At 43.1% G+C, this 14626-nt stretch overlaps 1 protein-coding gene and 1 long non-coding RNA gene across 3 annotated transcripts; one reads left to right on the top strand and one right to left on the bottom strand.

The window, feature by feature from the left end:
* Positions 1 to 1533: 1533 nt before the first annotated feature.
* On the bottom strand, positions 1534 to 3848 carry LOC135501221 (uncharacterized). Of its 2 annotated transcripts, XR_010449573.1 has the most exons (4): positions 3512 to 3848; positions 3286 to 3350; positions 2801 to 2979; positions 1534 to 2501 (listed from the first exon to the last, which is right to left on the bottom strand). It is a non-coding gene; the product is annotated as an uncharacterized LOC135501221 (long non-coding RNA). The 2 variants fall into 2 exon arrangements; XR_010449572.1 differs by having other exon boundaries at positions 3286 to 3847.
* An 8147-nt stretch (positions 3849 to 11995) lies between these two features.
* On the top strand, positions 11996 to 13235 carry LOC135487993 (uncharacterized). The gene is made up of 3 exons (XM_064772370.1): positions 11996 to 12229; positions 12441 to 12632; positions 12858 to 13235. The coding sequence occupies exons 1-3, from the start codon at positions 11996 to 11998 to the stop codon at positions 13233 to 13235; spliced, it is 804 nt and encodes a 267-aa protein (XP_064628440.1).
* The last annotated feature ends 1391 nt before the right edge of the window (positions 13236 to 14626 follow it).

Here is a 14626-nt window from a genome sequence, read left to right as displayed (position 1 = left end):
AAGAGCGTCAACCAAGTTCAGAAGCACAGTCCGACTGAACGTATCCCTGGCGGGCAGCATCTTCGCCGACCAGAGTTGGGCCTGGAAGAATTTCCGAGCCCAGTGGAAAGAGTCGCAGAACCCTTACCTAAGAGCAGCAACCCAATGAAGAGAAGCCGTTCAGAACAATGTATGTGGTCAGCTTATATTTCAAAAAGTTTAAAATTTCCCATGGTTTACATTTTGGACATTTAGATATTTTCTTGTAATGATACTCTTCTATGGTATGATATTTAGAAGTATATAAGAGAAGATTATGGGCGGTTTGGGCCACAGCAGCCTCGGCGCCACCACGCGGGGCCTAATGGTATTAAGATCAAGAGGTGAAGGCTTGAATAGCTCCTGGGTGAGTTTACAGTAGGGGCCTGCAAGTAGGTCCCACTGGTGCTGCCACATTAAAGGTTCAGACAGCTCCTAGATGAGTTTTCAGAAAGGGCCTGTAATCCATTTTTAACCTTTAAATAACATAGATAACGCCAACTTAAATTAGGTACTTTCTTAGTCTCCTCTTGGCTCCCCCAAGGAGGCCAATCAACAACAACAACGTCAATAATACAACAGGATGCCGCAGCCTTTATTAACTACTGCATCGTTACTAACTCAGCAGCCACAGGTTACAGGATATACAGCACCTTTGGCTGAAAACATGGATCATAGTACAAGAACCAAATTGAACCGGACAAATGCAACCGAAAAACGCACCTTGCGCCTAAAAAGCCCTTAACCTAATGAAAAAGAAGCCGTCTTTCAGACAAACAGCCAAGCCAAGATGAACAGCCAGTGCCACCCAACCCTAACTCCCGTTTTATTTTTTACTTATTTTAAGGGAGGGGGAGGTGGAGCAATACAAATGCACGTCCATAGGCGATTGCCACACCTCTCAGCTGCTCTGCAAAGACAACCAAATACAAATTTGAACATTTGTCCGGAGCAACATTAACCATAGCAAAAACTTACTAACACTAATATAGTACTATGGCTATAACCACAAACAAGGCAAATTGCCCAAATGCTATAAACATATTACTGAAGAAACTTGGTTGTGACTACGACGGCTGCTACGAAAAAACTGGCGCCACTGCACCGCCCACCAGCACTGATCACGTGCCGCACGCGCCTCCAAGGCAACTGCCCCGCGGAGACAACTATTTCCCGCTCCATGCTGTGCCGCGGGAAACATCAAAATTATACATTTTGTACTTCATTATTTACATCATACATTTTACATTTTATAAACAATATTTGATTGAGAAAAATGGGTGAGAAAAGTAATTGCCTTTGCTTACCCTTTTTATCACATTTGAATGTTTCAAACCTTTCAAGCCCAGTGCCCATTTAGAGCTGCTATTACCATTAAACTGTGCATTATGCTCACTGAGCCTCTGAGTTTTGAAATCTGATAACAAACTTTTCCCAAATAAAGCAAACAACTGGGTTCAAGCAAGTTTAAAACCAGTGATAAGATTGTATTTCAGCTTGGCCACAGTACCCTGAGTGTGTCATCTTCCTGGAGTTGAGATAAAGACCAGTGAGTGCCTAACCTTAGCTACGTTGCGCCTACACCTACTACACTCACTAGTCTCAATCATATCGCTAACAGCTACACTACAAGTGGCTACGGATGACGGCACTAACTGCCAGTCATGAAATAAACTAATGTTGTACTACTGCTATCAAAACCCTGTAGGCCTAACCCACCTCTAATCTAGCTATAATGACCAACATTTACCACTAAAGGAAAAAATTGTAATGCAAAAAAAATTCTCTGCAAAAATTTAAAAAAATTAAAAATGATAAAAGATGTGGGACAAAGGAAGATGACACAGTATTAAATGATAAAGTTATCAACATACTTTAGTGGCTTATTTGATTCACAGACTATCTGAGAACAGGAAGGCGCTCCCAAGAGCATTCAGGCTTGAAAGGTCTAAATTACATTAGTTTCAAGGGTGCAAAACACACTGGGCCACAGTGCAAGATTATGTGCAGTTACATACAGGTGATCTTCAAGCATGTAGGTAAATCACATTTTGGAACAAATCGTGGAAGTTGCAATTTGAAACAAATATGTGACCAGCCACGCAAAAAGGCCGGTAGGGACCAAATTCATGAAATTGAATTATTAGTGGATTGTAATACCTTATAACATGTAATTTCAGGATAACTTAGAATGTTTTGAAAATTTTTATTAATTAGCATGTTATGACATCATATCCAAGATTTCTCCGCTCGCCATTGTTCAAAAACTCTGTCAAATTTCACACTTTTCATGAAATAAAAGAAAATTTTGTGGACAATTCATATGCTACCACTCGAGTCAATAGGGGATTCCCTGTGATGTCAGCGCTCGAATTGGCACTTGCCTCAAACAAGAGCATCGAGGGGATTGTCCTGCTCTGTATCAACGTGCATGGATAGTTGTTTTATCAGGTTCGTTCCAAACAGTATTCCTTGTGTTGTAGCTGCAAAGAGAAACACTTGACACTTTCAAAACCAGTTTAGACAATCTCTGGAAAGATAAACGTTTATATTTTTACTACAAGTGAGACCACTTTCCCACCGTACTTTGTTTTTTTCGTCTTTTTATAAAGCGCCTGGTCTATTTGTGGTTTTCTGTGTAGGCACCATATTTTGATATACAAACAATAACAGAGAATGACCAGTTTGATAATGACTCTCAGTATAAAAGACAAGGAATGAGGATACCTCATTAAAGAATTGAGATGGAAAATAGACTGTATTGCACTGATCTTTCACAAACCTTATAAATTGAAGACCCAAAAGGGCTATAAAACTTCCACAATGATGGTGATGAAGTGATTTTTCTTCGTCAGTGGTTTTGCAGCGTATCCTCATCAAGGCAAGTCTTTCGAGACGATCTTTGATGGGTTCTCCTTTGAAGTCCTATGGAATGGGGATCTCAGTAATTCAGATGTGACCCTAGGCATTAAAATATTAGAATAAGAATGACGCGTTCAATTTGGAATAAAATCTCAAGCAAGACTTTTCAAAACTCCCTGGAAATCTCTCTCCTCTAGATCTTTACAGTGTTGTTGGAATCCTTTTTTGATGTTCTTGAATATATTAGATGGTTCAGCAGAAATGTATCATACACATATCACATAATATCTCAGTCATTGCTGTAAACTTCAATCTATGGCAATAAATTGCGGACTATCTACAACTTGGTGGACAAGGAATGAGGATATATTAAAGAATTGCCTCAGCATTGTCTGGGACTCCTACCTTCTCTTTTTTCGTTCTTGCCTGGCAATGCTGCAGGTCATCCTTCCTTCGATTGAAGAAGCTGCCTGATATGATACAAGCGTACAGTCACACACAATTGCAAAATAACCTACTGGTTAGCCAGATTTATGTTAATAAAAATCGGCAAAACGTGATCTGTGAGTGCTATTTTAAAGCTACGCATCTTTTGTCACTTTACAAACTAACATCTACATCATAATCTTACCTATCCTCGAAACTCGACTGCTTGAGCCATTTCCTGACCTCAGGCATTGTCTGGGATCGAGACTCCTACCTTCTCTTTCTTGATTCTTGCCTGGCAATGCTGGTCATCCATCCTTCGATTGAAGAAGCTGCCTGAAATGATACAAGCATACAACCACATACTACCTAGTGGTAGCCAGATTTATGTTAAAAATCTGTCAAAAGTGACCTGTGCAATGCTATTTTAAAGCGATGCTTGAAACCTACTGGTAGCCAGATTTATGTTAAAAATCTGCAAACAAGTGAACAGTGCATGCTATTTTAAAGCCAGCATCTTTCGTCACTTTACAAACTAACATCTAAATCTTACCTACCCTCGAAACTCGACTGCCTGAGCCATTTCCTGACCTCAGGCATTATCTGGGATCGAGACTCCTACCTTCTCTTTCTTGATTCTTGCCTGGCAATGCTGGTCATCCATCCTTCGATTGAAGAAGCTGCCTGAAATGATACAAGCATACAACCACATACCACCTAGTGGTAGCCAGATTTATGTTAAAAATCTGTCAAAAGTGACCTGTGCAATGCTATTTTAAAGCGATGCTTGAAACCTACTGGTAGCCAGATTTATGTCAAAAATCTGCAAACAAGTGAACAGTGCATGCTGTGTTAAAGCCAGCATCTTTCGTCACTTTACAAACTAACATCTAAATCTTACCTACTCTCGAAACTCGACTGCCTGAGCCATTTCCTGACCTCGGGCATTGTCTGGGATCGAGACTCCTACCTTCTCTTTCTTGATTCTTGCCTGGCAATGCTGGTCATCCATCCTTCGATTGAAGAAGCTGCCTGAAATGATACAAGCATACAACCACATACCACCTAGTGGTAGCCAGATTTATGTTAAAAATCTGTCAAAAGTGACCTGTGCAATGCTATTTTAAAGCGATGCTTGAAACCTACTGGTAGCCAGATTTGCAAACATGTGAACAGTGCATGCTATTTTAAAGCCAGCATCTTTCGTCACTCTACAAACTAACATCTAAATCTTACCTACCCTCGAAACTCGACTGCCTGAGCCATTTCCTGACCTCAGGCATTGTCTGTGATCGAGACTCCTACCTTCTCTTTCTTGATTCTTGCCTGGCAATGCTGGTCATCCATCCTTCGATTGAAGAAGCTGCCTGAAATGATACAAGCATACAACCACATACCACCTAGTGGTAACCAGATTTATGTTAAAAATCTGTCAAAAGTGACCTGTGCAATGCTATTTTAAAGCGATGCTTGAAACCTACTGGTAGCCAGATTTATGTCAAAAATCTGCAAACAAGTGAGCAGTGCATGCTATTTTAAAGCCAGCATCTTTCGTCACTTTACAAACTAACATCTAAATCTTACCTACCCTCGAAACTCGACTGCCTGAGCCATTTCCTGACCTCAGGCATTGTCTGTGATCGAGACTCCTACCTTCTCTTTCTTGATTCTTGCCTGGCAATGCTGGTCATCCATCCTTCGATTGAAGAAGCTGCCTGAAATGATACAAGCATACAACCACATACCACCTAGTGGTAACCAGATTTATGTTAAAAATCTGTCAAAAGTGACCTGTGCAATGCTATTTTAAAGCGATGCTTGAAACCTACTGGTAGCCAGATTTATGTCAAAAATCTGCAAACAAGTGAACAGTGCATGCTGTGTTAAAGCCAGCATCTTTCGTCACTTTACAAACTAACATCTAAATCTTACCTACTCTCGAAACTCGACTGCCTGAGCCATTTCCTGACCTCGGGCATTGTCTGGGATCGAGACTCCTACCTTCTCTTTCTTGATTCTTGCCTGGCAATGCTGGTCATCCATCCTTCGATTGAAGAAGCTGCCTGAAATGATACAAGCATACAACCACATACCACCTAGTGGTAGCCAGATTTATGTTAAAAATCTGTCAAAAGTGACCTGTGCAATGCTATTTTAAAGCGATGCTTGAAACCTACTGGTAGCCAGATTTGCAAACATGTGAACAGTGCATGCTATTTTAAAGCCAGCATCTTTCGTCACTCTACAAACTAACATCTAAATCTTACCTACCCTCGAAACTCGACTGCCTGAGCCATTTCCTGACCTCAGGCATTGTCTGTGATCGAGACTCCTACCTTCTCTTTCTTGATTCTTGCCAGGCAATGCTGGTCATCCATCCTTCGATTGAAGAAGCTGCCTGAAATGATACAAGCATACAACCACATACCACCTAGTGGTAACCAGATTTATGTTAAAAATCTGTCAAAAGTGACCTGTGCAATGCTATTTTAAAGCGATGCTTGAAACCTACTGGTAGCCAGATTTATGTTAAAAATCTGCAAACAAGTGAGCAGTGCATGCTATTTTAAAGCCAGCATCTTTCGTCACTTTACAAACTAACATCTAAATCTTACCTACCCTCGAAACTCGACTGCCTGAGCCATTTCCTGACCTCAGGCATTGTCTGTGATCGAGACTCCTACCTTCTCTTTCTTGATTCTTGCCTGGCAATGCTGGTCATCCATCCTTCGATTGAAGAAGCTGCCTGAAATGATACAAGCATACAACCACATACCACCTAGTGGTAACCAGATTTATGTTAAAAATCTGTCAAAAGTGACCTGTGCAATGCTATTTTAAAGCGATGCTTGAAACCTACTGGTAGCCAGATTTATGTTAAAAATCTGCAAACAAGTGAACAGTGCATGCTATTTTAAAGCCAGCATCTTTCGTCACTTTACAAACTAACATCTAAATCTTACCTACCCTCGAAACTCGACTGCCTGTGTAAGTTTCGGTCATTACGGCTCCTGAGTGAGTTGATAGTAAAGACAGTTTTAGTAGCGGCAGACATGGAATTCGTCAAACGACGACCACCCATCCGAAGAAAAGGCGTTGAAAAGTGTTTTACTAGGGCGATGAACATTTAGAATGTACAGTTAAAATCTTTGCTGTAGAATATGGAGAACACACGTGTAAAAGACACTGACGTTAGTTTGGGCTTCGATCCCCAGGGGGTGCCGTTCTCTCGCTATTCGAACATGGATTCTGGTGCCATGAGTCTTCCAAGTGGGGATGGGAGCTTCCGTTCGAACTGTAGTGACAAAAGTATTAAGCTGAAATTTCGTCAAAATAAAGCTGAATTGGAAATGAAGAGAGTGCAGTTAGAAGCAGCACACAGGAGACGTAGGGAGGAAATAGAGCTCGAAGAGCAAGAGAAATTGCTCGACATCCAGGTTAGGGCGTTGGAGAATCAGATGGCGCTAGAAATTGAATTCAACGATCAGGACTCTAGAGCAGGTGATTTTGAGTTCGAGAATACTAGTGTACCAACGAACGTCATGACTGCTGATGGGTTAGATCCCATGTGGGGAAATCAGGAGGGTCTGATTGACGAGCCAAATGTCAGGACTGCGCCGTCTCTGGAAATGGTTGGCAGTATGGTTCAACAACCGGACACTGTTACTGTAAACTTTGTAAATACGAGCTCTGATGGCGGGCCAAATGTCAAAACTGCGCTGTCTCAGGAAATGGTTGGCAGTATGGTTCAACCGGACCATGTTACTGTAAACTTTGTAAATACAAACTCTGATGGCGGGCCAAATGTCAACACTGCGCCGTCTCTTGAAATGTCTGGCAGTATGGTTCAACAACCAGACACTGTGAACTTCGTAAATATGAACTCTGATGGCGGGCCAAGTGTCCATGATAGAAAACTAGGACCTGTTGTACTGGGAGCGGTCGACAATATTGGCGAGCCAAATGCCACTGCGGTGGATGGATTACATGCAGTCGTAAATCATTTGAGGCTACTGCAAACTCGCCTAGAATTGCCTCGGCCTGAGTTGAAAGGTTTTTCTGGCGATCCCTTAGATTACCCAAGATTCAAAAGTTCTTTCCAAGCAAACATAGAAACCAGGACTCAGGATGATGGTGAGAAATATCAAAACTTGAGAAAGTATTGTTTCGGAAAGGCGAATGATGTGATTAAAAAGTACGATATGTTACCACCAGGGAAAGCTTTCGCAGAAGCAACGAATGAACTGTATAGACAATTTGGGCAGCCTCATCTTATCACTCAAGAGTTCCACAGGAAGCTGAAACAGGTTGTAGACATCAAGCCGGGAGAAAGGCATGAGTTGAGGTCATACTCGGAGTTGTTGGAGACAGCTCATCTCTCGATTTCAAGTGTCGGGAAGGAAACTGCATTGGATCATCCCAGCTACTTAGTTGACGCGGTGTCAAAGTTACCACTTCACGATCGCAGAGGATGGCTAAAGAAAGCATCGGATCTCAGGGAGAAAAAAGGCGAAGTTTGCTTCAAAGATGTTGTTGACTTTGTAAAGAAAATTTCTCTACAAGTAAATGACTCGGAGTTTTCGATACTACTTGATAACAAGAGAAGCCATACTCACAATAGCACAGGGGGCGCCAATGTCAAGAAGACAAGTCATGATCAGAGTGCATCGAAGTCTACCTATTTCGTGTCGAATGGTAACAAGAATAATGGTAATGGTAATGCCACAAGAAAGAATACTGGTAATGGTAATGGTGCAAGCAATGGTAATGGTAATGGTGCGTCATTGAAATGCTCAGTCTCGGGTTGTTCAAGTGAACACAAGATTTGGCAGTGTGATATCCTGAAGTCAAAGCCATGGAAGCAGCGGATGGAAGCTATAAAAGGCCAGAGATTATGCTTCAATTGTTTGAACTTGGATGATAAAGTACCCCACAGCTTGGTGTCTCAATGTCCGTTACCTAAAGAATGCAAAGTCAAGGGTTGCAAGGCAAGCAGGAAGCATCACACCATCCTACATTTTGATGAACAGACGAAGAAGGACGATGTTGATAATGCATGCACAACCACCAATGGCCATAATGTCTACTTCCCGGCATTTCCTGTCATCGTCAAATCACCAGTGACAGGAAAAGAAGTAAGAACGTGGGCTGGTATCGATTCTTACTCGAGCGCATGTTTTTGTGAAAAGTCTCTACTCAATGAACTGTCCTTGGAGTCGGCTGAACAGAAGATATCGTTGAATACGCTGCATGGATCTCAAGATGGCTATAGCACAGTAATTGAACTGGTTGTTGAAAGCTTGGCTGAAGGAGATCAGGAGCCTATTACGTTGAATGAAGTCTACTCTTGGGATCAGCTACCTATCGGTGAGAAACACATACCAGACAAGGCAGCATGGATGAAATATGACCATCTCAAAGATCTTCAAATCTCAACTGCACCTACTGAGAGAATCAAAGTTATAGTTGGCAGCAATGTACCAGAGGCTCATCAACAGCTTGAGTGGAGGCCGGGACCAAATCGAGGAGATCCTGTTGCTGTACGCTATAAAATGGGGATGGACCTTACTTGGTTGGATTCCTCATGGGAAACTAGACTGTAACTTCGTCTCAGTTGATAAACGCTATGAGGATTTAAACCAGAAACTGATACAGATGGCAGAATTTGAATATGCAGGAACCAGACACAATTTCAAGAAACCAATTTCTGCAGAGGATCTGAAGGCTAGGGATGTCTTGGAGGAAGGAACATATCTATGTGACGGACATTACTATGTACCTATTCCGTTGAAAGATTCCTATAGTACGATGTCAAACAACCGTGAGTTGGTGTACAAGAGATTAGTCAGTGAAGAAAAAACTGAAAGCAGGAAAATTGGTTGCAGAAAATAAAACTGAATACCAGGCATACTGTGACATTTTCGATGATTACCGTAGGAAGGGTTACGTAAGAAGAATACCAGAAGAGGAATGCGAGACTGATGATGTTATAAACTATGTTCCCTTTCATCGTGTACTACACCCAGCCAAGCCGGGCAGACTTAGGATTGTCTGGGATGCAGCTGCCAGATATGAAGGATCTTGTCTGAATGATCACATATATTTCGGGGAAGATAACATCAACTCACTGCTAGGAGTTCTTCTGAGATTTCGCACGGGCGGAGAAGTCGCCATTCAAGCTGACATAAATTGTATGTTCAATCAAGTTTTCATCAGTGACAATTTGAACTTATGTCGTTATCTATGGTTTGAAGACAACAATTTGGATGGTGAGGTAGTCGAGTTTCAACTTCTTCATAACTTCTTTGGAGGAACTCATGCACCAGGAAACGCCGGCTATGCACTGCAGAGAACCTGTACGGACAATGTTGATAAATATCACCCAGAAGTTATCAAAACAGGCTTATAGACCGGCAGCCCAGGGCCCTCGGGTTAGTTGAACTAGGTACCAATATCTGAGTGTGGGAGTGGGTAAAGGGTCATCTGAGATGAATAGATGTGGCAGTCTGCCGGGTACCACCCGTTGCATGTGGGTCTGGGGACCCCCTAAAAGGACCTAAAAATGGTCCCAAGATAGTTGACTGAGATACCACTTGTAACCAATAACACTCTGTGCTTACTACTAAACATACATCAAAAGTCCTAAAGACAGACATTTTTCGCGTCGCTAAGGGTCCGCCAGACCCCCCAAAAAGGGCCAAAAAAATGGGCTAGCATAGATGAGCGAGATACCAAGTAAAATTAATGCCAAATGATTAAGCACTGTCCACTGTGTGTAAAACAGGTTACTCCAGATAAATTGTCCGTTGCACAAGCAGTACCAGACACCCCCAAAAATTGACCCCTCGCCCCCAGAGTCCAACTAGGCTAGCTTAGATATTGTAGGTACCAACTGAAACCAGGTTTAAATGATCAATCACACCATTGGGAATACAGAATTATCAATGGCAGACAAAATGTCCATTGCTGTGACCCTGCCAGACCCCCCCAAATAGGCCCTGGGGTACAACTAGGCTAGCCCGGGTATTGCAGGTACCAGCTGAAACCAAGTTTAAATGATCAAGCACACCATAGGGAATACAAAATTATCAATGGCAGACAAAATGTCCATTGCTGTGACCCTGCCAGACCCCCCCCCCCCCCAAATAGGCCCTGGGGTACAGCTAGGCTAGCTTAGATATTGTAGGTACCAACTGAAACCAGGTTTAAATGATCAATCACACCATTGGGAATACAGAATTATCAATGGCAGACAAAATGTCCATTGCTCTGACCCTGCCAGACCCCCCAAATAGGCCCTGGGGTACAACTAGGCTAGCCCGGGTATTGCAGGTACCAGCTGAAACCAAGTTTAAATGATCAAGCACACCATAGGGAATGCAAAATTATCAACGGCAGGCAAAATGTCCATTGCTATGACCCTGCCAGACCCCCCCCCCCATAGGCCCTGGGGTACATCTTGGCTAGCCCAGATATTGTAGGTCGGATGTGGTCGTTAGATGTATACAAAACTACAAATATCTCAGACAAACTAAAACATATATTTTTTTCAAACATCTAGCTACATGATGGCAATGATGCAGGCAAGGTGATAAAAAAAGACATATTGAGAAGTATGATCTCATAAGGAGTTGTTCTTATGTCTCACTTTCTTTCAGCGATTGACTTAACACTGGAGCAAACCGTTAACAGGGATGCTGCTTCCCCGATGAAGGGAATTGTTGGATTCCAGAATTCGACCAGTGCAATTCGTCGTTGGTGCATTACCTCCACCCGACGAGGAATGTCTGTAACCGAGCTGAGGCGACTGACAGGACTCCTACCAGAAGAGCAACCGAGAACACAGCTTCGTCCAAGTCGAATTAAGAAGGATAACCGTCAGGCTCAAGTTCTTCTAGATGCAGTGACTGAATCCGGTGACCCATTCTCTGGACCTGCCTCCACGTCTGCAATCCTGCTGAACATTGCCACAGGAAAGGGAGCCTCTGCTACAACCCAAGAGTACCTCACAAAATCTTTGCCAACCGGTCATGGACTGCAGAAGAAGTTTAGGGAGGAGTGTGTTGAGGATAGCTCCAGATTATTGAAGCCAATAAAGCGGAGAAAAGTGAATAACTTTGCGAGTGAGAACACGAAGACCAAACGATCAGCTAGTTCTAAAGCCATTCCAGTAGTCAACAGTCAACGGGACAAGTTTATCCGGATGCTGGTCGTTATTTCTCAAGAGACCAACTTCGACCTGGAACATGTTGTTAGCTACCCCATCACCGATTTTCCACTAGCCATTGCTCAACCTGATGGTTCACTGCTCAAGACCACGAAAAGCAAGCTCTTGGACAAGCTGGAGTCGATGCAAGACGGAATGACAACACTGCCTCACATTGATGCCACATTGATTGATGGTGGACTGCTGCTTCACTCATATCTTTCAGCTGTTGGAAACATATCCTCATACGGGAATCTTGCAAGAGGTCTGTTGGGCCATGTTTGCTCAAGCATTGCGCATGGACAAGAAATTCATGTCTTGTTTGACAAGTATCTGCCTTCTTCCCTTGAAGAAAGTGAAAAAAAATTACGTGGGGTTGAAGATCAACCTTTCATCATAAGTGGTAGCGAGCAAGCTCCCTAACAGAGTTGCCAGAAGTTGCTGCAGAATGGCATTTTCAAGGATCAACTGGCCAAATTCTTGATGATTGAGTGGCAGAAGGACCAGTACGGGGCCATCCTTGGAAAGAAGACACTTCTCGTCTCGTATGGGGGTAACTGTCTTCGCATAGTATTCAGTCAAACCAGCTGCAAGATGACTGTCAACTCTCCAGACTCACTGCAAGGAAACCATGAGGAAGCAGATACCCTTATAGCATTCCATGCTGCCTCGGTCACTGGTAGTCTCCTCATTCGAGCCTCGGACACTGATGTCATCGTGATAATCTTGGGGCTGCTTGGGCGGAATATAATATGAGTGGGATACCACTGAAGTCGATCATCATGGACTGCGGTTCAGGCAACAGCCGCAGGTAAATTGACATAACAAGCATTGCCAATGCCTTAGAGTTGAAACAAGCCGGACTTTCAGCTGCACTGCCTGGCCTGCACGCCTTCACAGGCTGTGATTTCACGTCGTTGTTTTACAGCCCTACGAGCTGCTTGAGAACAACAACGATGGGAATTTGATCAAGTTGTTTAGCAGTATGTCATCCAGAGAAGAACCAAGCCAAAAGAAAGCGGAGGAGTATGTGTGTTCCCTGTATGGAATGAAGGACGTGAAGGAAGTGAATCGAGCAAGGCACAACAAACTGGTTCAAATGACAGGAAAAATTAATCAGGTGAGATGTTCTTCAGAAAATAATTGGAGAATACAATAGTAAGTTTACAGATCTATAAACCTTAAAGCCCCACCATTTCGAATCTCCTTTTATATGAGGCCTTTCCCCTTCAAGACTATGTCAGTACCGGTATAACCGGGTACCAAGGATATCCGTATCCTTCTCAATCGAAAAAATGTAATGTTCATCTACCAAAATCTATCATTGTCAATTCTGATATTTCAGGAAAACCCAATGGCCAATGTAAAAAAGGTTGACCGTGCGCTACTACTACCGTGTGGAAAAGCTCTGTCAAATAAGACTCGCCGTGCACATTATGTGTCTATTGTCTGGGATAATGCGGACTCTCCACAACCAGATCATGATTTGGACCCACTGCAGTACGGATGGAAGGATGAACATGGATATTACACACCTGATTGGTATCCTGGGCCTGCAGAACCTGACAACCTTTTTGGAGGTGATCGTAGGAGTGAGGGAGTTGACAATACTGATGAAGACGCCGGCGGGCAAACTGAAGACTTGTATGATGATGATACTGACAATGACACGGATTCTGGACCAGAATGGAGTGATGACTCAGACAGCGAAAGTGAGATATAAGAACAACTCTTAATGAGATCATACTTCTCAATATGTCTTTTTTTATCACCTTGCCTGCATCAGTGCCATCATGTAGCTAGATGTTTGAAAAAAATATATGTTTTAGTTTGTCTCAGATACTTGTAGTTTTGTATACATCTAACGACCACATCCGACCTACAATATCTGGGCTAGCCAAGATGTAACCCAGGGCCTATGGGGGGGGGGGTCTGGCAGGGTCATAGCAATGGACATTTTGTCTGCCGTTGATAATTTTGCATTCCCTATGGTGTGCTTGATCATTTAAACTTGGTTTCAGCTGGTACCTGCAATATCCGGGCTAGCCTAGTTGTACCCCAGGGCCTATTTGGGGGGTCTGGCAGGGTCAGAGCAATGGACATTTTGTCTGCCATTGATAATTCTGTATTCCCAATGGTGTGATTGATCATTTAAACCTGGTTTTAGCTGGTACCTACAATATCTAAGCTAGCCTAGCTGTACCCTAGGGCCTATTTGGGGGGGGGGGAGGTCTGGCAGGGTCACAGCAATGGACATTTTGTCTGCCATTTATAATTTTGTATTCCCTATGGTGTGCTTGATCATTTAAACTTGGTTTCAGCTGGTACCTGCAATATCCAGGCTAGCCTAGCTGTACCCCAGGGCCTATTTGGGGGGGGGTCTGGCAGGGTCACAGCAATGGACATTTTGTCTGCCATTGATAATTCTGTATTCCCAATGGTGTGATTGATCATTTAAACCTGGTTTCAGTTGGTACCTACAATATCTAAGCTAGCCTAGTTGGACTCTGGGGGCGAGGGGTCAATTTTTGGGGTGTCTGGTACTGCTTGTGCAACGGACAATTTATCTGGAGTAACCTGTTTTACACACAGTGGACAGTGCTTAATCATTTGGCATTAATTTTACTTGGTATCTCGCTCATCTATGCTAGCCCATTTTTTTGGCCCTTCTGGCGGACCCTTAGCGACACGAAAAATGTCTGTCTTTAGGACTTTTGATGTATGTTTAGTAGTAAGCACAGAGTGTTATTGGTTACAAGTGGTATCTCAGTCAACTATCTTGGGACCATTTTTAGGTCCTTTTGGGGGGTCCCCAGACCCACATGCAACGGGTGGTACCCGGCAGACTGCCACTATTCATCTCAGATGACCCTTTACCCACTCCCATGCTCAGATATTGGTACCTAGTTCAACCATCCCGAGGACCCTGGGCTGCCGGTCTATTACGTCACAGTTACGTTGATGACGTAATTAGGTCAATCGATAGGGAGACAGCATTAGAATCATTGTGGAGCAGATCTTCAAGCTGATGGAGGAAGGAGGCTTTGTACTTGCAAAATTTGTGACAAATGACTCAGAATTGCTTCAGCTAGTTGATCCTGAGAGGAGGGCTCC

Source organism: Lineus longissimus, chromosome 1 (genome assembly GCF_910592395.1).
Source record: "Lineus longissimus chromosome 1, tnLinLong1.2, whole genome shotgun sequence".
In the NCBI taxonomy this organism is placed as follows: domain Eukaryota; kingdom Metazoa; phylum Nemertea; class Pilidiophora; order Heteronemertea; family Lineidae; genus Lineus; species Lineus longissimus.
This window is presented reverse-complemented; position numbering and strand designations above follow the sequence as displayed.